Source organism: Pholcus phalangioides, unplaced genomic scaffold (assembly GCF_987345545.1).
Source record: "Pholcus phalangioides strain wild (caught in Gottingen) unplaced genomic scaffold, Ppha-v1.0 ptg000024l_1, whole genome shotgun sequence".
NCBI lineage: Eukaryota > Metazoa > Arthropoda > Arachnida > Araneae > Pholcidae > Pholcus > Pholcus phalangioides.
In genome coordinates this window covers 16,191,630-16,216,212 of record NW_028301616.1, presented here as the reverse complement: position 1 = coordinate 16,216,212, position 24,583 = coordinate 16,191,630, and the positions used below count along the sequence as shown (strand labels likewise).

The 24,583-nt window shown below is 38.4% G+C and overlaps 1 protein-coding gene across 2 annotated transcripts in view; it reads left to right on the top strand.

Moving 5' to 3' along the window:
• LOC149068850 (phospholipid-transporting ATPase ID-like) overlaps positions 1-24,583 on the top strand; it is a 139,674-nt gene that overhangs the window by 23,514 nt on the left and 91,577 nt on the right. Inside the window, exons 1-2 of one of the 2 annotated variants that reach the window (XM_089250445.1) lie at positions 7,887-8,267; positions 21,436-21,628. In XM_089250445.1, coding sequence (XP_089106571.1) covers positions 21,589-21,628 — 40 coding nt within the window. In that variant the 5' untranslated portion in view covers positions 7,887-8,267; positions 21,436-21,588. Of the gene's footprint in view, positions 1-7,886; positions 8,268-21,435; positions 21,629-24,583 lie in introns of those variants that run through there. The other variant, XM_089250444.1, reaches the window with a different exon arrangement.

The following is a 24,583-nucleotide window of genomic DNA, read 5'->3' as shown; positions in this document are numbered from 1 at the left end:
TTTCAAATGGAAGATCGGCTCACATTCGTGCCTTGAAGCTGGAAAACCGCAGAAAACCAACTTCAGCCGACCACCACTGTGCCGTCAACGGGGTTCGAACCTGGATCCTCGGAACGAGAGTCCAGCACGATGCCCACACGACCGCACAGCGGCAGTTGTACACACTAGAAAAAACGTAGGCTCGCGTACCGGCACGCACCAAGCTGATAGCTACAAGATAACTTTCGGGTTTGGTAACCCCTGTATCAATGTTTTTCAACATTTCGTCCGATTCATGTAGCTGCTACATACTTTTGGATTTAATAAATAGAATACGGTCTACATAACTGTTCAAGTATTTTTCTTTCGGCCCAAAAATTATTTCCCCGACTGAGAATTTTTTGTCGATCCTCAAAATTATTTTTTTTCTATTTATTTACTTTTTGCTGGTCCGCGAAATTTTCCAACTATTACCTGTTTGCCGTTGTAAAAAAAAAAATTTAACATTTCCCCCTATATTATGGAGAGAAATACAATAAAACCGTTCCTTGGAAAAGTGGCCCTCCAGGGAAATGTCGTCTTCGTAGAGGTACCGCCTTATGTGGAGGAAAATTTCCAGATCAGAAAAAAAAGGAGCCTTCCATAGCGATATTACGGCATTTTCTGAACTAAATAATTAAATTTTTACAACAGAATTCTGGAACAGAGATGCAACAATGATTTTCGAACAACGCTCTTGGTGACAACGATTATCTGGAAAGTACCGTCGGCAACGATGATTTCCTGAAAATACTCGTTTCAGCAATGATTCTCGAAAGACTTTCAATCGCGCAATGCATAGTTTATACAAAAGCATTTCTTGATTGATAGTGTTATTTTTCTTAAGACACGTTGTGGAGAAATTTGCATGAAACGAAGTTTTCTTTGTAATCTGGGAGAAACTGACGAATGAAAATGATGAATTCGGCTTATTTTTACTGATGCGTGTTAAAAAAATTTAATTCAATCTGTTCAATAATAAATATAACGTGAAAATAGATTATTACCATTCAGTTTGTGGAAAGAGAGAGGACGTTGAAATAAGAAAAATAAAGATGTGTAGACATCCAGTTTGATAAATGCGTTTACCGATAAAACCGAAGCCCTTAATATATTTCATAAGATATTGAAAAACATTCGAACGGAAACGCGCTGTTCTTCCACTTTCTTATTGTGTCTACGGAGAAATCATGAATGATGGATGCTGGAGATAAAGAATTTGTTATTTTACAATAATTTCATTAAAATCGATGAAAAATAAGATTTTTTACGGGGGGAAGGGGCCGTGTATATATATAAATGGCTATGTTTACAATGATTGATTCTTGGAATCGTGTCATGCATAAAGTGAATGTTCAACGTAGTACACGGGTCGGTGAACTGCTGCTCGCGAGCCACGTATGGCTCCTTTACATACGTTTAGGGCGGTATTCACCGACATGGTTTAAACCTGTAGTTACAATTTTTGGATAAGAGATCAACATAGATTGGTTAAAACCCTGAATTTAACCAATCCGTGTCGATCTCTTATCAAAAAATTGTGACTATAGCTTAAACCATGTCGGTGAATACCGCCCTTACTTACATGTAGCTCTGAAGTAAAATTTGAAATGAAAATAAAATCATAAAAATAATTTTGGTAATTACTTTATTTTGACAAGCAAAGACTAGTGGTGCTCACAATTCGTGCTTCAACTGCAATAATTTCATTTGCTTATGGCGATAGATGGGAGTTGTTGGCGTACGTTGTGAAACAGCGTCATTTATACATATTTAATTTTAATTTTTTTATTCTCCAAAGAAAAGGTAAGAGTCGTTCTCACCATTTCGAGCAAGTACTACTACACCAATTTCATGCATCTCTTAAACATTTCTCTGAGGAACTTCTTACGAATTGGTCCAAATCGGAATGTGTTCTGTACCTAACGCGAAGTGTGTTTCACTTAATTGGTTATCTTAAAGTAAGATAAGCAATACTGTATGGTGCACATTCACAGGTAGTTCCGCAGCAATGCTTTCTCAGATGCATTCTGAACTAGAGATTCTGACCATTGAAGAGCATGGTTTCATCATCACGACAATGTATCAGCTCATTCTTTATTAAGAATTGAGTTTGTGCAAGAGTCAAGGACGCACGCAAGATTGACTTTTGGAGGGAAAGCACACCAGGCTTCTAGAAATTTTTGAGTTACTAACCTTCAAAAAGTATTTTAAATTAATAGGAATTCATTAAGGTAGCATATAATGGTGTTTTCTTTCGATGTTTTAATTCTTTTCCAAAAGTGTTTAAATATATTTTTGATCATCTCGGAAGGCGGGGAAGGCACGGGCCTCCTGTGCCTCTCCCTGCGTACTCTCGTAAGAGTTGCGGGTTCAGTTGGTGTCATACCCACCCTACAATTCAGATTTGCCCCCCCCCCCCCACCTCCTGTGATTCCTTTTTTGTGATTGAAAGTGAAGTAGTCTTTGAAGGTAGACCCAGAAGATGAGAAGATGCTGTTAACACAGCTCTGATCATGGACTTCGGGAAAGACGAAGCATCAAATAGCCATGAAAATTTGTATCAAACCCTACAGAGAGAATGATTACGAGAAGATAGAACAAAAAAAGTCTTGAAAATCTGCTGCGATCTTCTTTTTTTTTTAAATCGCGAAACTTCCAAAGTGTATCTACGTATTGCATTGTATTCTTCATGGAGTAAACGTTTCTCGGAAATTCTTAGCATTGATTTGCAATCGAATCATTAGAATAATGAGTTATCTCGAGAATTTTTATCCCATTAGTGCATCCGACTTCTTTTACCTCTTATTCTTTTATCCACGAATTCGTCTTTTTCCTTCCCTCGAATCAAAAGCTGACGCATTCCCCCCCATTATACATATAAGTTTCTCGAAAAAACCGGGATTCTAGGAAACAAAAAATTTGATGGGGGGGGGGGGGAGGAAAGTGATAGAAATGAATTGTTTACTCGTCGCGTTAAAATTTACTAGAACGCATAAATGGGATTTTTTTCCCTCGTGCTTTCGTGACAAGCGGCGCCTACGTTCATGGAGTTTGGCTTTAGTATAACGATGATGTCATCTTTGAGGGTTTTTTTTTTGTGAATTGCGTCAAAATAAAAAGGAGTATCTGTTGTGGTCGTCTTTAGGTGGGCGAATGAAAGGTTATTCATGGTCGATTCCCGCGAAATTGTGATCATTATGTGTTTCTAATGGATACGGCGGCAGCATCTTTTTAAGAACGGTCGAGGTATTCTACCGTAAACGATGGTTTAAAGAAGGTTCTTATCGGATCATTTATAGAATGTCTGTTCAACTAATCGGCTAAATGTGATTTTATGAAGCCCATACGAACTCGACATTACTGAAAATTTCGGTTGGGAACGTTGGAATTTTCGGCTAGCATTTTGCCCGAAATGCTTGTCCTTTGTTGGAAATTCTTTTTATCTAAACCAGGGGTCTTTTTTCAACATTTCGCATCTTACGGGCCACCAAGTCATGCCGTGCTATTTACAAGTAGAATTTTAAGATGTGTGATATCCAGATCCATAAGGACTTGATTTAATGTACAATGGTGTTTTTAACGGATTAGTCAACTGCTCCAGAATTAATCGGGGGTGCCAAATTATTGAAGACATTGCTGAAATCAATTCTTTCTTTGAATATGAATTTATATCAGCCCTGAAATACTGTCTTTAAAGTTTAAACTTACATTAAGGCAATGTATGTATTTAACGAATATGCACTGGTTATCTCGTATTTACGGAGATGGTATTTTGGCTCCTGGTGTTTATTTTAGAATCTCATTGTGCCACGAAAACATAATTTTTATAATTTTGACTGTCACTAGTCAACCGTACAAGTACTTCATGAATGTTTTCTCTGGAGGAATTTGTAACGAAGTGATCCATGCCGAAACATGTTGTGCGTGTGTGTGTGGGGGGTATGCGTTACTCTCTCATGCAGGGGTTCTCAAAATTACTGGTGTAATGATCAAAATTTGATAATACTAAATGTATTATCATTTAGTAGTATCAACTAGGGGAACCTAAGGGCTCCCCCCTTTTAAGTCACAATCTTCCCTTGTTTACTCTTATGTTTAAATTTTCATTTAAAAAAAATGTATAAGGGCAATCTTAAGAGTTGGAGAAGCTCTTGGGAGCAATTCGAGTGTTCTTTCAGGAAATTTTCTTCCTATTTAGTTAAGACAAATTTTGGATGTTGTCCATTTTCGAGGACATCCAAGAAAGAGGCTTCTTGAGTCGCTTGCTTCGACGTAAGATTAGATGAGCTAAAATCGTTTCCGCCTGCGGCTCTTGTTAATCGATTGATGATAGAGGTAGCAGCATCGGAAGTAGATTGAGCTATTCGAAGGGAAAAATCGGATCGGACGAAGATTCTCCCAAACCATCCGAAAGCTACGAAATTTTTTAAATGTTTTGCTATTTTTCTAGTGTTAAAATAACTTTTTTCAGAGATGCAGAGAAAATTGTTTTAAAAAATGTCAAAGAGTAAGAATTTCTAATCAACATCGGCGAATTTTTCTTTAAATGTTGGATAAATTTTTTTCAGTGAGAAAGGCACGAATCTTACTAATTGGGATTGTTTTTTATTGGGGCTGTGGGAAAACGTTTTATGCCTGCCTTTATTCTATTATTTTACTTAATGCATAGCAGTTGCTCTTTTGTGTTCTCGAATAATTTTAGGTCGCTTCCCTATGTATACACATATAAAGAGGGAAGTGTACCTGAAAATATTAATAAGTGATTATAAATAATCAAAGATAATTATATATAATTTATTTTGAAATAATAATTGAAATTGATATTTTAATTCGAGAACACTGTCTAATGCTCGAAATGTATCAAATGTAAAAATTGTGTTATTATATCAATTATAATCCGAAAATGTTCTCAAAAGTGTTAGCGCGTAATTGAGGCACCACTCACGAGTGAATACTACGCGGCAAAGCTCATGTTATCAACTTGATACTTTTACTGAACGGAATCGTTTTTTTCCACCCCGGGGTGCTTGACCCCCCCCCCCCCAATCACTAGTTCCGGTCTTGGCCCAGTTGGTTAATTAGGGACCACCATGGAGTATAGGCTCCGTGTCTACTAGAAGCCACGCGTACTAGTATAGCATGGATAGGTTCTTATTTTTAATTTTTCGTTGGGGACAAAAGGCTATCTCATTCTGCCCCGGGAGTCCATGAAGGATGAGACGGCTTCATAGCCGCCCCCAAGCGTCGTGTTGGTAGGGCTGCAGCCTCGAAGCCTGGGGATGGTTATTTTTTTCCCCTACTCTATAAATTCACTATAGAGACCGTGAAAATTCTGATAGACTGCCCAGCCCAGGACCCTGCAGCAGGATGAGGATTGGAGATGGACCGTATCATTGGCATACGCAAGGGGAGGGGGGTTTAAGGTTCTAACCCCCAAGCCGATATTATAGTGTTATTTTTCAGGAAACAACGTCATCCCCCCACTGAAAAGACAAAAAAAACTGAACCCTCCCCCCCCCCCCCCCCCGAAAAAATTCTGCGTACGCGTATGGACGGTATTATCTCGTTGAGCCTTAAAGAATTTTCAAACTCGGAAAGAAAGAAAAGTGATGAGCTCATAGAATTCAACTCTGGACAGTCGGATTGATATGATCACAACGACTACACTCCCATCTTCTGAATAACTATTTCATATGTGAACAGAACGATCGAGTCGTATGATTTCAGGCCACGGCGTGGAATCTTCTGATCGTTACGTTAAAGTCGGCATTCTTCTATTGCGCCTAGAGAGCTGAGACTCTTTTAATAGAAAAATGTGCTATATAGGGTGTTGTTAGGGTGGTAGAACTTGTTTGCACAGCTGATACCTCTGCAGTCGTTGACTTTAGAAACATACTCTTCAAACATGATCTCCTCAAACAAAGTCTGAGATTTTAACAAAATGCATTATAAGATAATAAAAAATAAAATTCGCATTTACACTGATATAATACACTTCAAATAGGACTTTATCAGTACTGCACAATGTATTTAATAATTAGAATACATCCCATATTGTTCAGTATTTTCGTGACTTTCTCAGAGGAAAGATTGTTTTATTTTCGTTTAAAATAAGTTGATAAAAGTAATTTTCAGCAAATTATTTGAATGTAATATTCCATATGAAAGTTCCAAAAATTTCATGGGGGGGGCCCCCTCTGTACTGCACTTGTGGGGGGGGGGCGCGATGAAAATTATGATTGAAAATTGGGTCGCAAATACTGAAAGATTGGGAAACGCTGACGTACAGTGTTTACTCAGGGCCGGATTAAGACGTTTGAAGACCCTAGCACTTGAATATTTTTGGTGGTTCCCCCGATACCTACAAGTTTATTTTACTCGATATTCAGTCTATAAACTGAAAAATGAAATTTTATATTTCAGAAGTGAGACTAATCTAAGGATGGGATTTCACTCTAAAAGGTTTATGAGTTATTTTATAAAACTTGAAAAATGTAACCAATAAACACATTTGTTACATTCGAGAGAACTGTCTCTACCCCTCCCCTTTTTTCCTACTTGCAAATTCTTTGATATCTCCTGAATTTTTTTTTCTTTTTTTTGGAACATCGAAAGTTTTGGATTTGATTTTTCGAACATTGGATGTTTTTGGAATTTTTCTTCCATATTTTTCCGAAAAGACGGATTTTTTGTTTCAAAATATTTTGAAAATATTTGAAGACATTTTCTCCCATCGACTACTTGTGAGGATCGGAATGAAGACATCTTTATATATCCATATTCTATGTGGCTCTAGATTAAACCACCAAAGAATGCCTCTAGGCTGCCTATGGCCACTGAATCAGGGGTGAAGGAGAAAAATAATTACAAAAATTGCGAAAAAACAGTTTATATGCACGAATTTCGAACTAAAGATGCGGGCGATTCGTCCGCATCTTCAGCGCTCGTTTGAAAGGGTATGCGGATCCGCATCCGCTCCGTGTGAAAGGGGCCTAAGAAAGCAAAAAGTGATATCTGCTGTGCAAGCAATTTGGGACAACCTGTATAGGTGACGCCTGAGTGGCGTGGTGTACCACCGTGAAGGTTGCTGTCTCGGTCGCAGGTTAAAACCCGAGGGAGGATATAGATATTTTCTCCAACGAACTTGAGGCGACCGCCGACAGACAGCGCTTTCATTTCCAACCCATTTAATTAATGACAGTAAATTGCATTATATGTGTATAGCGATATGGCCAGAGTTGGTGTTTGGTGAATTAGCCTGCATGAGTTTCAGGAATATCAGAAATGTGCATCCGCAGTTATTTAAACATGTTAACACAGAACCTCCTGCTCAAACGTCACTGCTTGGTTTCTTGGAAGAATCGACAATAGGTGCGTGAAAGCGATATAGAAAAACAAATCACGAAATGAAAAATACATTTTTTTTTTCACGAAACTGGACTCGAATTCATTCTGTGAAATATATATTCTGCCTTAATTTCAATCGCACCTCTTTATGAACTCTGCTCATGATACACAGCAATTTTAAGCAGAAAAATTGAATGGAAGTGCAAGGGGCTAGAGGTCGCTGTTTCATGGAGGATCGATAGCGTTCTGTGTAGGCATACAATTCTCTTGAATGGGGAAGAAAAACTTTTACTTTTTTTTATTCGACGCTGTACACGTAAAAGAATACGGTGAAATATAATTTTTTTTTTTTATTTGCCCACCATCACTACTACTACTATCCTGGCTGTGTCACGTTCACTTTTTCTTGTGGCGTGTCTTTGGTGCTTTGTTTTTTCCTGCTCTCGGTGTCATTTGGCGAGTTTTCTTCTCTGGCACAAGCCCCGTGGGTAAGGTTTGGAAATCGTGTCCTCGGGATCAGATCCGCGAGGAACAACAAACAAGAAACGTGCCTCGCTCGTGACTGTCTCTCTTGAGGTGCAGCATCATTCTTTATATACATCCCACCTTCCTTCCATTCCTTAGCTGACCCCCCCCCCCAATATAAACATCATTGATTATAATAATATGGGCTCGTTGGTATGCGGTTTTCGATTCACCTTCAAGCATTCCGTGACCACTTCATCAAGAGTTTAGTTGGTTGGCATTTTTATAATATGACGCTAACCTTATGTTATCATCGATATAATGTGACCACCAGGATTTAGATGTGGATTATTCACTTATTCATGCCAAGCCTTTAATGTGAATGTGAGAATGACACATGCTTGATCGACTGGGAAGTATCTAAATAAATGCAGGTAGGTTGAGATGATTTCTTTTTTTACTTAGATGCCTGTATTAGTCAGAGCCAGACGCATGTGTACGCAGGGAGGAGCACTGGTGCCCCCCCCCTCCCCCCCCAAAGCTCCCCAAGATGATCAAACATTCAAATTATTTTTAAATATATGTGAAATAATTAAAAAATTTTAATGAAAATACTTTTTATATGTGCCATCTTAATCAATTTATGTTAATTTAAAATACTTTTTGAATGTTAGTAACTGAAAATTCTCAGTAAGAAGTTCCTTGAACCCCCCCCCCCCCTTTCTACCACCAAAACACGGTGTTCCCCCTGCGAAGGTCAATCCTCCGTTCGCCCTTGGTTAGTCGCCCTTATGGTGGGTGTGCTATAGGTGCGGTCGCTCCAGGTCCTGCGTGTTTTTTTGTTTTGTTTTTTTTGGTAGGGCCGCACTTTACGGTAACAATAATTTCTTTCATAAATGCTCAATTTTCATCAATTAGTTAATTCTGCATTTTCTATCTGGAATGAAATTATTCTGGAATAGTTTCTTCCGTAAATTCAGAATTTTCATCTTTTTTTGGAATTCTGAATTTAAATTAATTTTCATTTATTCTGAATTTTTATGATTTGCATTTTATGAATTTTTTGATTTTTCTCTCCCATCGACTATATAAAATCGACGCTAAGGGGCACCGACATTATAAAGACGGCTCACCCCCCCCCCCCATTATTTTCGCACCGACTCCGGTATGGGTGGCCCTAGTATCACCCAAATCCCGTTATACCGAATTTCAAGTGATCGGAAATTTGGTTAGTTTTGTCCGATGTAAAGGAAGAACAGAACAAAAATTTCTGTCGTCATAACACGTATTCGATATAGCGTGGGTGTGCTGTACCAGGGGTTCTTGACTTTTTTTTTCAGCCGCGACCCAAAATCTACAACATGATCAACTCAGCGACTCATTGTGGTCTATTTTAATTTAAATATTCGGATTAAATAATTTCTGATAAATGTGTTTATTTTTCGGAATTAGTGGAGCCAGTCCTTGGTGTTGTATCAGGTGGGCCGACATGGCCTTGACTCGGGGGACTTGAATCAAACAGGGTGCCCCCCCCCCAAATTATAGAAATCTTCTAATTCGAAAATTATTACTCTAATAAATTCAGAGTAATAATTTCCAAATTAGACGCCGTAATAAATTCAGAATTTTTATTTTCAGCATTTTTGTGCATTTGGTCATGCCATTTTGGATGCCTGTTGTTCCGCAAAAATACTGTACTCATGAATCGGGGGAAGGGGCCTAAAGGGGGGGGGCAAAAATGTCAGGGTTCCAGTCCGGGTTTCCAAAATCGTTAAAACTACCCTGAAATGAGTGGTGCAACAAATGGATTTATAATCGGATTCGTACTACCCTTCTCAGGATCCACTGCGACCCATAGGCGAAGAACCCTTGTACTATACAGCTTTGCGAGTTATTCATTTGATTAAAACGATATTTTGAATTAATAAAAATTAGATTCTAATTTTCCGCATGAGAATCTCACTGAAATATGTGATTTTATGGTTTAATATTTTGCTTGTAAACATTATTATTACGATGTATTTTATGTCATTTAATTTGTCGACCATATTCGCAGCAGTTGCATTATTAATTAAGTTATTCTACTGAACTGTCGGGAAAGCATCGCGCCCGAGGTATTTGGTCCCCCCGTTAATCTCAATCGTGGTATATTAAGGGAAAGTGAAAACAGCCATGTACTAAGATATTTCAATATCTATGACCATTCTCTCTATTGAATGTTGTAAATATTCAGTCTCTTGCAAATGTTTCCATGAATATTCATGAAGTTATAACCGGTCGGCAACGTGTACTTCACGGATATTTTCCCGAATATCGCAATGCCAATTATTAACCGTATATGCACCTCGTAAACATTCCTCTGGGGGAATTTCTAACGAATTGGTTAGATGCCGGAACGCTTTGTGCGTGTGTGTGTGGCCCTAACGTTATGTTTGAGTCGTACTCACGTCGTACTGGTCCTGCCATCCGTCTTCAATATTAGAAGTGAAAATGGCAAATGTGTTGAATGGGTCTGCAATAATCAAATATCTCAGCGAATATTGCACTTAAAAAGAAAAAAGGGGCCGTTCAAGTATTACGTAAGCAAATTTTTACCCATTTTTTTACCCCCTTCCCAGCAAAATTTCGTCATCAGCTCTGCCCCTCGGAATCAAACTCATATTTTCATAAAGGGTGGTTGATGACGTAAGCATTATCCAAACCCCCTCCCCCCTTGTCATCAAAAGTCAGCAAATCGGAACCCCCCCCCCCCATCGATGATGACGTAATACTTGAACGGCCCCAAATCTACGTTTCTTTGGCATTAGGAGAGACAGGGCAACAACTTTCTTATTAGGTTTTTGGGCACAGTGTCTGTATAGAAAGTTAATTTTTTTTTATTTTAGTAACTATGCAACCCCTTGCAACATGAATGACGTATCTGAGTTCTACACGTTATTTGGATACTTTTTCTAATATTGTAAGTATGCCTATAGGATCAACGGTTCCACGCGTGCTGTAAGTATGCAACCTGCATAATTCGTATTAAGCGAATTTGTCTTAATTCCCATTGGGTCTGCATAATTTGAGTTATGTTGATGAGATGCGTATAAAATGCCTGGTAGTTAGCTTTTCCTTGCATAAAAGTGGAGGGCCATGACACTTCAGTTCGAAGTGCCTACACGGTAACAACGCCTTCAGGTGCGTCAACGCCTTATGAAGAACAATTAAAAAAAAAACTTTCTGTGATGGTTTTTTTAGGGAAGTGGTTTCCGTGAAAAGATTTTTGAAGAAAATATATAAAGATAGCGTCATAATTTCGAAGGGAACGGTCTATAAAAAGCCGTGATGCCATTAAATTACAACTAAACGTTCGGTTATTTCTTTAAACACGTCAACATTTTTTTTCCCCCTTTAAGTGCCCTTCAAGAAAAACATTGTTTCTTGCTCGCAAGTCGATGGCGTAATCTGTCACACCCTTCCTACGCTACTGATAGCCGCTCCTTTATCATACAAATATGTACATAGTAACGTACTTTCCTTTGAATGAGTTTTCTAATGGGGGAAAATTTATAAAGCAATTTTAGTTAGGCCGGTATTCAACTATAAAACGTTGAAAATTTAACCAATAAGCGCATCGGTTACATTCGAGCAAATGCAACTGGCTATCTTATTGGTTGAATTTTTCAAGTTTTATCAATGAGCTTTTACAAAACTTTTATAGTGTAATCCCGGCCTAAAGACCTCGTGACATTTTGGCATGAATAGGATCTGCGTCTTTAGAATCGGTAAACTGACATAAGTGGCTGCAACCTCGACATGAGCGTCACGAAAATTGGTCACTCGTTGAACGCTTATGTTGCAAGTACCGGAGGTTCATGGTGTCGTTATTCAGTCATGTTAAGGCAAATCTAATACAGTGGATTGACTTGTTCCACTCGTGAAGACACCACTGCTTTTAAAAATGATAGTGGCACCATTGGATTTGTCGCAAAGCGATCCACCCGCAGACATCAAGAACACCGATAGATTCGGAATACTTTTCTCAGATATGAGCTTTTAAAGGATTTCGTTATGCAACTTTTTGCGAATGCATCCAGTATCGTCGGATGGTTTAAAAGACGTATTCACGGCAAAAGAAAAAAAAAAATTACGATCAAAACTGATGTTATGAAAGTTAAATTTTTTGTGAATCACTTCCTCACCTGAAATTCTCATCATTCTAGCGAAGCTTATAACATTGACTTTATGATATTGTTTTTCAACTTTTGTACGTCAAGGAACCGGTGAAAATAAGTGAATTTTCGCATACCTGGCCAAGACAGAAATGAAAACTAATATAGACTATTTTGTTTAATTAAACCTAAAATTTAAAAAAGTCACTATTTTCGATTTATTCTGCACCCGCTGCTTTATTTCTTTTTTGCTAACCCTTTGACTTCTGACGGTACTTTGAAGCAGTGGTGCGCAAACCGTGGTCGAGAGATTCTCCAAAATATGTCAGCCTATGCAGGGATCGCCGATAGATTTTTTTTTCGTTTCAAAGGGAGGGTCGCAGCTTCAAGAAGTTTGGGAACCGCTGCTTTAAATTACCAGGTTAGATGATTTATGTAACAACTGATTGTTTAAAAAGCACTTTTTCTGTCTTTAGGGTTAAAAATTTTTGAGCGCGCTTGGAGTGGTTGCACTGTTGTTTCTGAGATACAAAAAAGCTCTGCATTAACTTCTGTTCGATTTCTTTAATGGGTTTTTATTACTGGCATGGCTGAACAAGTATTTTCGGACAGATACTTCAAAAGTATTCTGCTCACCTCGTAACAGTGTAGTTCTCTGATCACGTTGCAGTGACTGCATAAATTATGAGAAATACTTCGTGACCATGGACTGGGGCTATGTACACTCGATCCCACTTATAACGTTTTCCCGCTTAGTACGACGTATTTCAGTGGTCTCAACTCTAAGTAGTTCTCATTAAGATTTCCCGCTTACAACGTTTTTTCATAATGGTTTTTTGGAAAACGTTATAAGCGGGATCCACTGTATTAGAAAAAAAAATCCAATCTTTTTTTGAAAAATCATTTCTTTTTACACAAATGGCTTCCACAATGATGAGTGACACAATATTTAAAACATTTTTTTTCCCAATGAAAACTTACTTTTAAGACTATTAGCTATTGGATACGAATATTTTTGGGGAAAAAAAACGTTCCGGAAATATCCTCAGTGGTCCCATCCTTATCATGAAATTTATGCCTGTATACTTTTTACGGTGTGTGTACAGTTGCGTGTATTCTTCCAAGTTACGAAACGTTTTTCTTTATCTTATCTTATGTGACTTGGGCGCACACACTGAAACCTGCTGGTTCCTCTTTCCTATCAGAAAAGAATACTAAAGCCTAAAAGTTTCCTATCCATAGAATTTTTATTGCAGAATTATTAGATTTTTTCCCCCTTGGTTTGTATTTTTTTTTTGGTTCGTATATATACTTGAGCTTCGGCGCATTTTATCAAATTGGCGGTTCTATTTAATTGGTGAAAACGCTCCTTACCGTAGCATATGTGATAAAACCCCGTGCCGCACATTATCCCTCCGGTGGCGGTAATTCCAAAAATATCTACAGTGGCTCCCGCTTGTAACATTCGCGATAAGTACGATTTATTTTCGTGGAGCCAACATATTTTCTGGGTATAGCGTTTAAAATTTTTGCTATTTCCCGCTTACAACGTTTGGAAAATTCAGCTTAGGCTTCTTTTCTTCCCATTCAAATAAGCTTACCCATTCACAACTTGACCCTTTTTATTTTAAGCATTTGAAAGAAAAATGAATTTGTGCAAACCTCGCCTCAGAATTTAATTTTTCGCAGAGCAGAGAAAACGGAAAGAGATGATGAAAATTGCAAAAAAAAAAAATTTAATGATTTTTTAAATCAAGAAACCCATGTTCAAAGATGCGAATACGTTTGCATCATTTAAAAATGTGAGCCTAATTTTCAACTGTATAAAATATGTGGGCTAAATATTAGTGGATTACAAATAATTATTTCTCACTAAATCTACAGGATGATTCAAAACTCAACATACATACAAACTTTTAGGAGAAGTAGAAAAGAAAACAATCACAATTTTTTTCCTTTTTGTGAATAGCTGTGGATGGTAAGAACTTAGAGCACTTGTTGTGTTCACGTAGTATCCTCGTTAAAGTATCGCTAAATAAAGAGTTTTCAACCCATTATTGGCTTGCCATTTCTGCATCTTCGTTTATCCGCCAGCTGATCAGGTTGGGGTTTCCGATCATACATTCCTATGTGATTATTTCGTTTTTGTGTTTTTACCTCCCCTAAAAATTGAAGTTTGAATCACCCTATAAATGTACCGTAATGTCTGTACGTGCATGAATCAAACTTGCATAAGAAACTACGGTAGTTGTAAAAATTATGTGGGATAATTCTATCATCTTGATTTTCCGCGTGTATCGTTTCTCCGCTTATTACTTTTCGTAACAACGGTTTTTTCAAAATGCCAGATAAACTGTATATATAGTATGTTCAGGGGTCTGTCCATCCGCAATTTGGGCCCTTTTACGAACCCTTCACAAAATTCTGGATCTGAAAAACGGTTCCTTCAAAAATATAAATTAACGAAATCATAAAAATTTGGTATTCCATTTCTAAATTAAGTAGATGGAGTTATTGAAGTTTTGTGGAAAACGAAAAAATTTTCAAAAATGAGCACCATTTTCTCAGAAACAGTCTGAATTGATGTTTTACGATTGAATTAGTTCATAAGAACAAGCAGCGTGATTGGTCAAGTAAAAAGTTGTCATTAAATAGTTGTGATTGTCAGTTAAATTATAGTATAACCAATCTGTACTTATAACTGCGACTTTACAGTCTACACATCAAAAGGAAGGGGGATGCCGAAACATCATCCCTAAAGTGGGTAAAATCCCTTAATATATTTCAAGTTGAATGAAATTTTGGAAAAAAAGGATTGGAGAGAATGTTCACAAAAATAGAGGACGAGAATAAAAAATTCCGTAGACAGCTTTTGTTTTTTGGCCCTTGGTCTTTTGGTGAAAGGAGTTGTGACGTAATATTTTCTTTCACGTGTTCGTTCCGTACGAGACCTCGGTCAAGTCCTCCATAAGTAACAAAACATGGCGGAAAAAAACTAGGACAAATTCGTGCAAAATCAGGTTTGTTGTTTTTCAACGGGACCGAGTGTTTTCACCACTTTTTCTCTGCAGTTCTTGACTTAACAAAATTCATGCTTGACTTTTTAACTTTGGCTCCCAATTCAAACTCCACTCTCTCTCTCCACTTCCTTAGCCTCTTCGCTCCAGAGATACTCATGAGTGCCTCATTTTTAACGGTTTTAAATGGTTTTTATTGATTCTTTTTTCAAGTAAAGACTTGAGGTACACATGTATACCTCAACTCAAATGTATGGTTCTAGTAAATATATCGACCCTAATTAATTGTTTGGAAAATTTTTTTTTTTTTCGTTTCAAAGTGCATTTTGACACAATACAATTAAAAAAATATGTCAGTTTGTTTCTCAGGTGTGAAGAGATTAGAGAAAAGAAAAGAGAATGTTGCAGCTAATTACGTGCCGTAACCCCAGTAGCACACCGATATAGAACAATGTAGAGAATTCGATACCGTTCGACATCGGTACCGATATCGTTCGACGTAGAAATGGCATACATTTGTCGACGTTGTTCGACATAGAGAAATTTGGATCATTTCAAAAGACTAATTATCGTAAAAAATATTCTCCTTCGAAACGAAATGCTGTAAAAATGAGAGTAAAATCATCTTAGGAAAAAAAAAGAAGATATTTTGGCTGTCATTTGAGTGGGTACCTTTTTACTACATCGTGCGATATCGGGACATGTAGAAATGTCCGACCTCTTTTCGATATTCATTCGACGTTTCAACGTCGGACCGGTATTGGTACGATATCGTTGTGCTACTGGGGGGGGGGGGGGGGAGGGGGGTAAGTGATATCTAATTAAATGAACGATAATAAATGAATAAATGTATTATTACTGCCATATATATTATCATGCTCAAATCGAATTTTACAGTATTGATAAGCTTCTAATGTAATTAATGATAATTATGTTGGTGAAATATATATTCAACACAATAACTGTATATTTGTATTTTTCCTTTTCTGAAAAACGCTCATTCAACTGCCATTTATTGGATATTGGGCTATTTTATTACTAATAGTGTACAGAATTTTACCATTTGAGACGTTTTATAAATAAGCAATATCGTGTCCAATTCGTTGATTGAATCATCTAATTATGTTTATGCATTCTGATTCAATTACATGATTAGGTTCCCGTTAGTAGTGTCTGGTTTTCTAACTTCTGGTTTAGTAAAAGATCTTTAAAAATACACCTATTGGTTACGTTCCCTCGAATGTAACCGATTCGCTTATTGATTTCATTTTTTAAGTTTTATAAAAGAACTTTTACAAAATTTTTATAGCAAAATCCCGGCCTCCGAAAAGGATTGTTTGAAAATTCGAGACAATTTGATTGATTTGAAAAGTAGCGTAGAATTTCTTTTTTGAAAAGCGTTTGCGTGCCACTCCTGATACCATAGCGTGAGTGCCGCGGGTTGGCCACCCCTGGCTTACAGCATAAATAACAATGAATGAATAAACGCCGGGGGCTCTGCCACCGGACTTATCCCGTTGCCGAGATCTCTTGCAGCCCAGCTTCGTGGCAGAGTCTGGAACAAAGTGAGTGTACCTAACAGTGTGAGTGTGTAGCTGGTGTTGTGCTTGATATTTCAGTGCTGCCATCTATACTTCAAATTGTGAGTGAAGTGTAATGATAGATTATTTGTAACGTTGTAGGCCTGTTGCTCTCTGTGGAGCATAAGTAACAGAAAACTATAGCTTTTCTTTTCATTTCTTCATTTTTTTCCGGTGTTGGGGAGGGGGAACATCAGTGTCAGCTCATGCAATCGGGGAAAATATCTTGAAAATGGTTAGCAATTTCTAGAAAGTTTAGTGATTTCCCCTGTGGAAGTTGCGAATCAGGAAAATTTAAAAAAAAAACCGCTTAAAGGGTTAAAACATTTAAATTTCGATCATCAAAAGAATATGTATGCATTGACAGTTTCGTCTTTAGAAGGTAGATGGAAGCGCCTGAACACATACATACGCAAACCTATATACTTAACTTCTACACAGCCATCCCTTGGGCGGTAAAATATTAATTTGACCCTATGGAGATGGGACCCCATCGCTGTGTATGGTTAGTAATGTAGAATATGAATGCTGTCTTCAAAACAAAATGATAGCCACTCAACGGAGCAGGTGGAATTTAGTCAAATTCAAACCGCAACCATCATATGATCTAACATTTTGTGAGTGCGTCGTTCGCAATCACTGCCGCATATGTTTATGTTCGACTGTTTGAATTACATTCGTTTGGTTTAGTAAGCATTAGTCACGCACGGAGTTCGATTTCAATCTTGCATCACGGAACGCATCCGCTTGCATAAGCTCATATTTGCGAGAAATGAGTAACACCAGCCTTAACATATTTTTCTCCGTTTCTGCAGTCTTATTCATCTCATTTAACTTATTCCTGATAAAGCCCCGGAAACGGAAAATATTCGCGTGCTGTCCGTTGACTGACTATAAGTTGACAATGAAAAAAGACGACAGCAAATTCACCTCGGCTGCGCACTGACACCCTTTTTCCATCGTCACTTCCGCTGTGGCATTTCAAGGGTCTGTCTGGCCAAAATTCGGGTCCGTTTTCCGGACATTCACAAAATTCCGGATCTGAAAAATGGACCCCTCATTAAATATAAATTAACGAAACCATAAATTTGGCATTCGATTTCTTTTGTGATGAATTAACTAGATTATTTTTCGTCTCGCACGAAGTTACTTATTTTTCACAAAATTAACGAGCTTTTTCACAAAAATAACGTCCTGTCTGTTTTTTTCACAAAAACAGGACCCTACAAAGAGTCTACCAAATTTCATCATCCCCCGCCTTCAAGAAAGGATTTTGTTCTTTTGGCCTAACTAGATTCGAGGCGTTGATCGTTGTTCGTTGCAAGCAGGGTTCTTCAAGGCGTGGCTCGCCGAGCTCTTTCATAATATGCTACAGCTTATTGACCCGCGTTCGTCATTAAAATGTCATATGTGGCCCACAAGGTCTAAATAAAGTTTAGGTAACCTGGAACGAATTAAACGATTTTCCATAGAATCCTCGGAGAAATCAAGTTCACGTGCGGACTGGTACGGCGTCACTTTTCGGACCTGCTCAAGTGGATGACGATCTCTTACTTTCTGTGCAATGGGATCAGTCTTGCGAATACATACGACTGTGCGCTTCTTGTTTATCGCTTTTAATTGCTTCCAGTGGACGACCGGCCTTCGAGGTGCGAATGCGAGCCCTTGGAAGTGATTGAAGAGACTTCAAAAAGTCTCGCCACAGAGAGCGACAGGCCTACAACGGTGCAAATCGTCAATAAAATTGCACTTACAATTCGAAAAATAGATGGCAGCACTGCACATGAATTCCACTGAAACGAACTTCACATTACGTTCATAACACGTACACGTGCATTCCAACATTTACTAATTCGTTAGAGGTTCCGCAGAGGAACTTTGACGAGTTGGATGTGTGTGTGTGGTTTAGTAGTAGTAGTAGCGACCGGCCTATGAGTGATAACGGATGTGCTGATGCAAGAAAGAATTATGGAATAATCTAGATTCAGTGAACATTATTGTTCCAAATATGATTTTCTTGATGAAATAGCCTGCTTCAGACATCTCCAAATATTGAGGAAGGGTCTCAATAAAGCATTGCTCAATAGTAATCACCGTTTCATCATCTTATTACTCGAGTGAAGAAAGCAATATAAACGTATATTGATTCAACGAATGGAAGGAATGCTACACACCAGTGTTTTGTGGTTCTTTTTAAGTTCCGTGTGATTGTTGTATTCGAGCCAGCGTCGATGAAATACAGTCACGAGGAGGAAGACCTTGAAACCCTTATATTAGACAATGAAGTTTTACCGTGATGAAAACCACTTTTCGACTGGTTACCAGGAAAAAAAGTCTGGTTAATAAAATAAGTAAATAGCCTGTTGCTGACAAGAGGTGCATTTCGAACAAAACCAGGAAATGCATTCTGTTTTTTCGAACTCTTGATTTAATCCCACGCTCAAGGAAGCTGCAAACAAACAAAGAATGTCTAAGTTACATGCATAGAGGAGTATTCATTTAAGTGGGTTTGACGCAAACTGTATGGAGGAAGTCGCTGTGTCAAAGGGGGAAAAGTCCATATTGTGTGTACATGGCAGAGAATTCTATTATGCGATTAGCCGGCCGCCATAGATGGCTACATACCAGGTATTCAGGCTTTTTTTTTTGTTACCACTGACCGCCCTGCAACGGTGTCAAATACGCCATGTAGTATCGCCTCCCTTTTTTTTTCATTTGACTTTTAATTGGAGCCTTTCCAAAAACGTATACGCCGACTTGAATCGTAGGTGTGACGTTAATAAAAAAAAAAAAAAATGACACCCCTCACAAATTTACGTACTAAATCAGGTTCGGTGACAGACAATACCTATTCCTCCACCTCCGGAATGACCGAAGTCACTTTTTTTTTTCAATCGCCCGTTATCTTTTGTCCATGCATATACCGGACAGAGGTGTGTGTAGTTTTTGGGATGACCTGGATGGGGCTGTACTACTACTTAATATTAGATGGAATTTCTAACGAGTCGATACATGTCAGAACATGCGCTTCGAGTTTAAGTGTGACACCTACCGTATTCATGTTGTCTGAGTAACGTGTGCATGTTTTGCGTTGTGGTGCTATTATCTGTCTCCCATATTTTGGAGTGAAAACGGCAGATGCCTGAATTTTCGTGTTGCGTATCGTGTTGAAGATGTGACTACTCTCTGCGAGATGGTTGGCTATGATGGGTTGGCCATTCCGGATGGTTTCATCGGAAAACTTCGCTGTATGTATAGGCTGACCCAAATTTTTAGCACAGCAGATATATCTGCAACTATTCACTTTTGAAACATACCTGTACTTTCAGTTATAAGTTTTGAAATGGCGTGCGTGATTCTCGATATAACGATATTTTTTTCGTCTTGTTTGGAAATGTCTGTACTCTAATGCAGTGTTTCTCAAAGTGTGAGTCGCTTGCCTTTGTCAGGGACTTCGCGGCGAGCTTGAGATATTGATTTGTGTGGCTATTTAGAAGTCATTCGAGTATTACGTCAGCATCGAGGGAGAGGGGTTTCAGATTTGCTGACTGATGACAAGGGGGGTGATGTTTGAATAATGCTTACGTCATCAACCACCGTCTATAAAAATATGAAATATTCTTAATGGCACCTTTACTGGGGGTGCCAGAAACGAGAAAAACCTTTCCCTAGTTTGTCGGCAACTGAATTAACATTCGCCCTATTGATAAGTCCTGTGTAGAGCCACCTTAGTGATCTCTAAATGTTCTGCCGATCCTTCAAGTGATCTGGAAATGTGTCTGAGCCGCTTAAGTACTCAAGAAATATGTCGCGGGCCACTTGGATGCTCTGGAACTGTGCCGCAAATCACTTAAGTAATCTGGGAATGTGACGATAACTTAGTGATGTACTTTAGAACCGCACTGGGGGCCGCTTAAGAGCTCTAAAACTGTGCCACATACCACGGATCGCTTAAATGCTCTGGAACTACGAGGTCATTTTACAAAATTAGGTTTGGGGGTCAGGCCACATCAGCTAACTCCCAGGAGCACATTTGGTCCGCGTGCCAAGGGTTTACCGTGTATGGCTTAAAGGGTGGGTAGCAATGAATTTTTTAAACAGAAATTCTATGTTCTTAGCCTTCAGTTTGCATTGAAATTATTCGAAATTGATTATAATAACATATAAAGGTATCTTTCGAAATTTTAATTTTTAAAATATTTTTTGCATTAAAAAATATTTTTTTTATCTGGGGAGGCCCCCCCCCCCATGCCCCCTTCCCGCGTACGTTTCTGATTCCACCAATATGCGGTAGGGGGCAGTGCTGACGGGGAGGGGTCAAAAATGGCTAAAAATTTGCTGACGTAATTTCAACTTTTTTTTTTTAACTTAAAATTCGTGTTTTTAACCAATCAGAAACGACGCGAGTTTCCAGAATCTGAAATACGGACGCACTATGTTCACACGCTAAAATGAACTTCTACCGATAGACATTGTATACCTGCATTGCGATAATCTAAATTGTTTTTATTTTTGAGACATTGGAGTTTTCATCCGGAGAAAAATTTGTGACAAACTGAACATTTTTACTCAAATGAGAAGACAGTCGTAAAAATAGTGTTTGTCAACAACGGAAAGAACGCTCGTGTCTTTTAAAAATGGGACGCATGGTCTGCATGTTAAAATTCGTAGAGGCACGTGCATCGAAAATCTTGATTGTGGCACGTCTTCGAAAAAGGTCGGTCACCCCTGGTTTATGTATAATAGTTGAGAGGATTGTGTTTTTGTTTTATCTTAGGAAAATAATTGATTTTAAAATCAATGCTAGCCTGTGATTTCTATCTTTTTTAATTTTTTGTTTTGTTTTTGCAGTTGTGCACCGCCAAGTGTACTTGTGAAAATCACCGTGGGCCGTCCATCTACCATCAGGTGCGTGCGATGTATGGCTGGCGCGGGGCCAGTTGAGCGATTGGTCAAGCCGAAGAAGGAGGTCGGTGGCAGCGGCGAGCGTCTGTTATTATTATTATGGACAACTCATGTTGCGGCGACGATAACGATGTTGGCGGTAAGTCATCAACATCATCACCATGTTTCAATGACCACTGACTGCTTCCACACAAATAACGGAGTGTTCTTTTTGAACGTTCCACTCGTTTGTTCTCACAAACTATCCTTCCATCATTTGATGTACAGTAATTTACTGTCCGGGTCGTCTTTAAAAATATCATAACCTCGGGGAAGAAATTTGATTTTGCACCCCCCCCCTTCCGACCTTGAACGCACTTACCCATTCACATACTTGCTCTCAAAAATCATACTATCAAAATCCCATCTCCGATCTTTTTTGTCTGCCCGTGGTATAAAATATAACGGTCTGTAAAGAAATTGGCTCATTCATGAGAATTCTATTCGGATGGCGTTTTCTTTTGACGCGGATAGCTGTTTGAGCGATGATAGGTCGGGTACTAGCGTGCGCTCCACGTGGAACAAGATGCTCTCAATCACACCCGCTCAACGTTGTTCTAGACCCTTCTGATCTGATGTGAGCGCACTATTGCTACGCGTCATAGCGCTTCACAACGCAACAGAGCCGATGTGGAACCGGGTTAACGCAGATCTATAGTGTTTTGTAGTTTTTCATGCGCGGGATGCATTTTCAGCGGGGTCGCCCTCGGAGCTTGTGTAGGGTAGGAAAGTTTCGTCGTAGGTGCTGAAGGACCTCTGATACGACAAAAACATTGGTAGCGGTCTAGGCAGGCCCATAACTAGGCTGGGGCAACCAGGGCCCCACAGAAAATGTACACTCATTTCGCATTATAATCTTTTGTGACCCTTTCAAGGAGGACCCCCAAGGAGAAATCTGCCCCGAGAAAGTACGCTACGGCCCTGAATCTAAGGTTGCCAGACTGTCGAAAATACGACTCAAAAAGGCGTATGCAGGGATGAATTGTATTGAATGTTCATGAATTATTTGAGAGCCTCAGTTTCCTCTCAAAGTTCCTTAGGGGTGGGGGACTTATGTGGCCTGAGTTCCTAGGTTCCAGTGCATATGGGGGGGGGTTATTATTTGGGGGTTATTATTATTTGGTCTAACCATTTTTGGAAAACTTTCAGCCTTTTGGGGCAAAATTACTCCTTATATATTGCAGATATAGTCCGTTTTTACTTCTGCTCCAAAATAGATAAGTTGCATTTGCATCCCTGAGTCAGGGAAAAAATCTGTGAAGAAGACACACACCTAAAACTTGAAAAATATTTAGAAAGCTAAGATTTGAATTAGGTAGATTTAATTTTTTAGGAGTTTTGGTCAGGAAAATTTTTAAACTTTGATCAGAGAATTGATCAAGCAAGAGGTTCCCCCTGAAAGATCTCATTCCTATATGTGGAGTCCCTGGTTAAGAAAGCTTCCCTGTCACAAGGGGGAAAAAATGATCGGGGGAGGGGAGAGGGGTGGAGCATGAGTGGAAAAGGGGTTAAGAAATGCTGATGTAGTTGAAATTACGGGCGAAAAATTTGATTAAATGCGATTGTCGTATAATTCAAGAATCGACAAACGAGTTCAACTTCTCGAAATCGGGCTGTATTTGTGAGTGCGCAATGTGGATCTAATTAGATCGATATTCCATGATTTCAATTTTTAATTCGACGAAATTTCCTTTCTACATATAATATAAAAAGCTCATTCAGTTGAGGTTTTATTTTTGTTCTTGAAAGGTATTATCTAAGTGTATACGAGGGTTATCCATCAATGACATCCAAGTTTTTTTTTTCTTCTATGCCCATATCGTCTAGTCTAGACTGTACGAAACTCTGTAATAAATCATTCAGAAATAGATGGTAATGAAAAAAAGGGGGGGGGGGGGGAGTTTTTTTTTTTTGTCATTCCCAGAAACTTCTCGCACCTTTATTCTGTGATGGCGCATTATTTTTTCTTTCTCTTATTTATATACTAAAGACTCCATTCATATTTGATGTCCGTGATGCTGATGTGGCGGTCTCTTATGTATAAAAAAATACTGATACTTTTTATTCAATAAGCGGAAAAGTGAAAAAAAAACCCGCATTTAGTGGATATACAGTTAAAAAAAAGTGTTGATTTCTCTTGAGATTTTTCCAAGGTATAAATTGAATTTCATGCATATTGCACATCAGTGTTTTGTACGTTTCTGGAGTGGTCCCGTTGTTTTTTTGGGAACAAAACACTACTACTCACATCATACTTCAAAGGCCAGTCGAATTCGTTCAATACGAAAATTTACAAAACCACCTTTGGTTTTCGCTATCGATTCAAATTACAAATTTCGGCATTTTTACTAGAATAAGACTGTAATAGGATACGAACAAATTTTTCTTTTGAGCTATTTGTTTGTTACATTTATTTATGAAATTTAAAACACGACGTTGGAAATTTTTTTTTTAAGTATTTCTCACATCAGTATATAACGATACTCAGGATGTCTGTGTAATTAAAATTGAATTATTCTATGCCTTTTACAGCTGTAATTAGAAAATTTATGAAACTTTGAAAAGGTCTTCTGAAGAGATGGGGGGAGTATTTTTGAATTGCTTTTAAGACCAAAAATTTCAGACGGGTTTTTGGCAGGGGAGTACGCAGGATCGAAGTTCGGAGGGGGCACAAAAATTTTCTTCGGGGAAATTTTGTGTTGTCACCCTTCAAAAAGCATTTAAATTAACAAAAATTGGTTAATATAGCGTAAAAACGGTATTTTCTGTCAGTATATTAATTTTTCCAATTTTTCGTTGGTTTGGGGAGGAGGCCCGTGCCCGCTCCCATTCCTCCGCCTCTGACTTTTGGTGTGGAATCATCGTTTTCTTAAAAGAGTTTCATCTGCGAGGCACGTCCTCGTAAACTCAACAGCGTTTCTCAGCCAATGGTCCGTGGGCCAAAGGTGGTCAAAAGGTCATAATTTTAGTCAAGATTACAAATTCAACTTTACATTCGAGCGAATGTAACCAATTGGTGATGGTTGTTTTTTTTTTCCAAGTTTTGTAAAAGTGC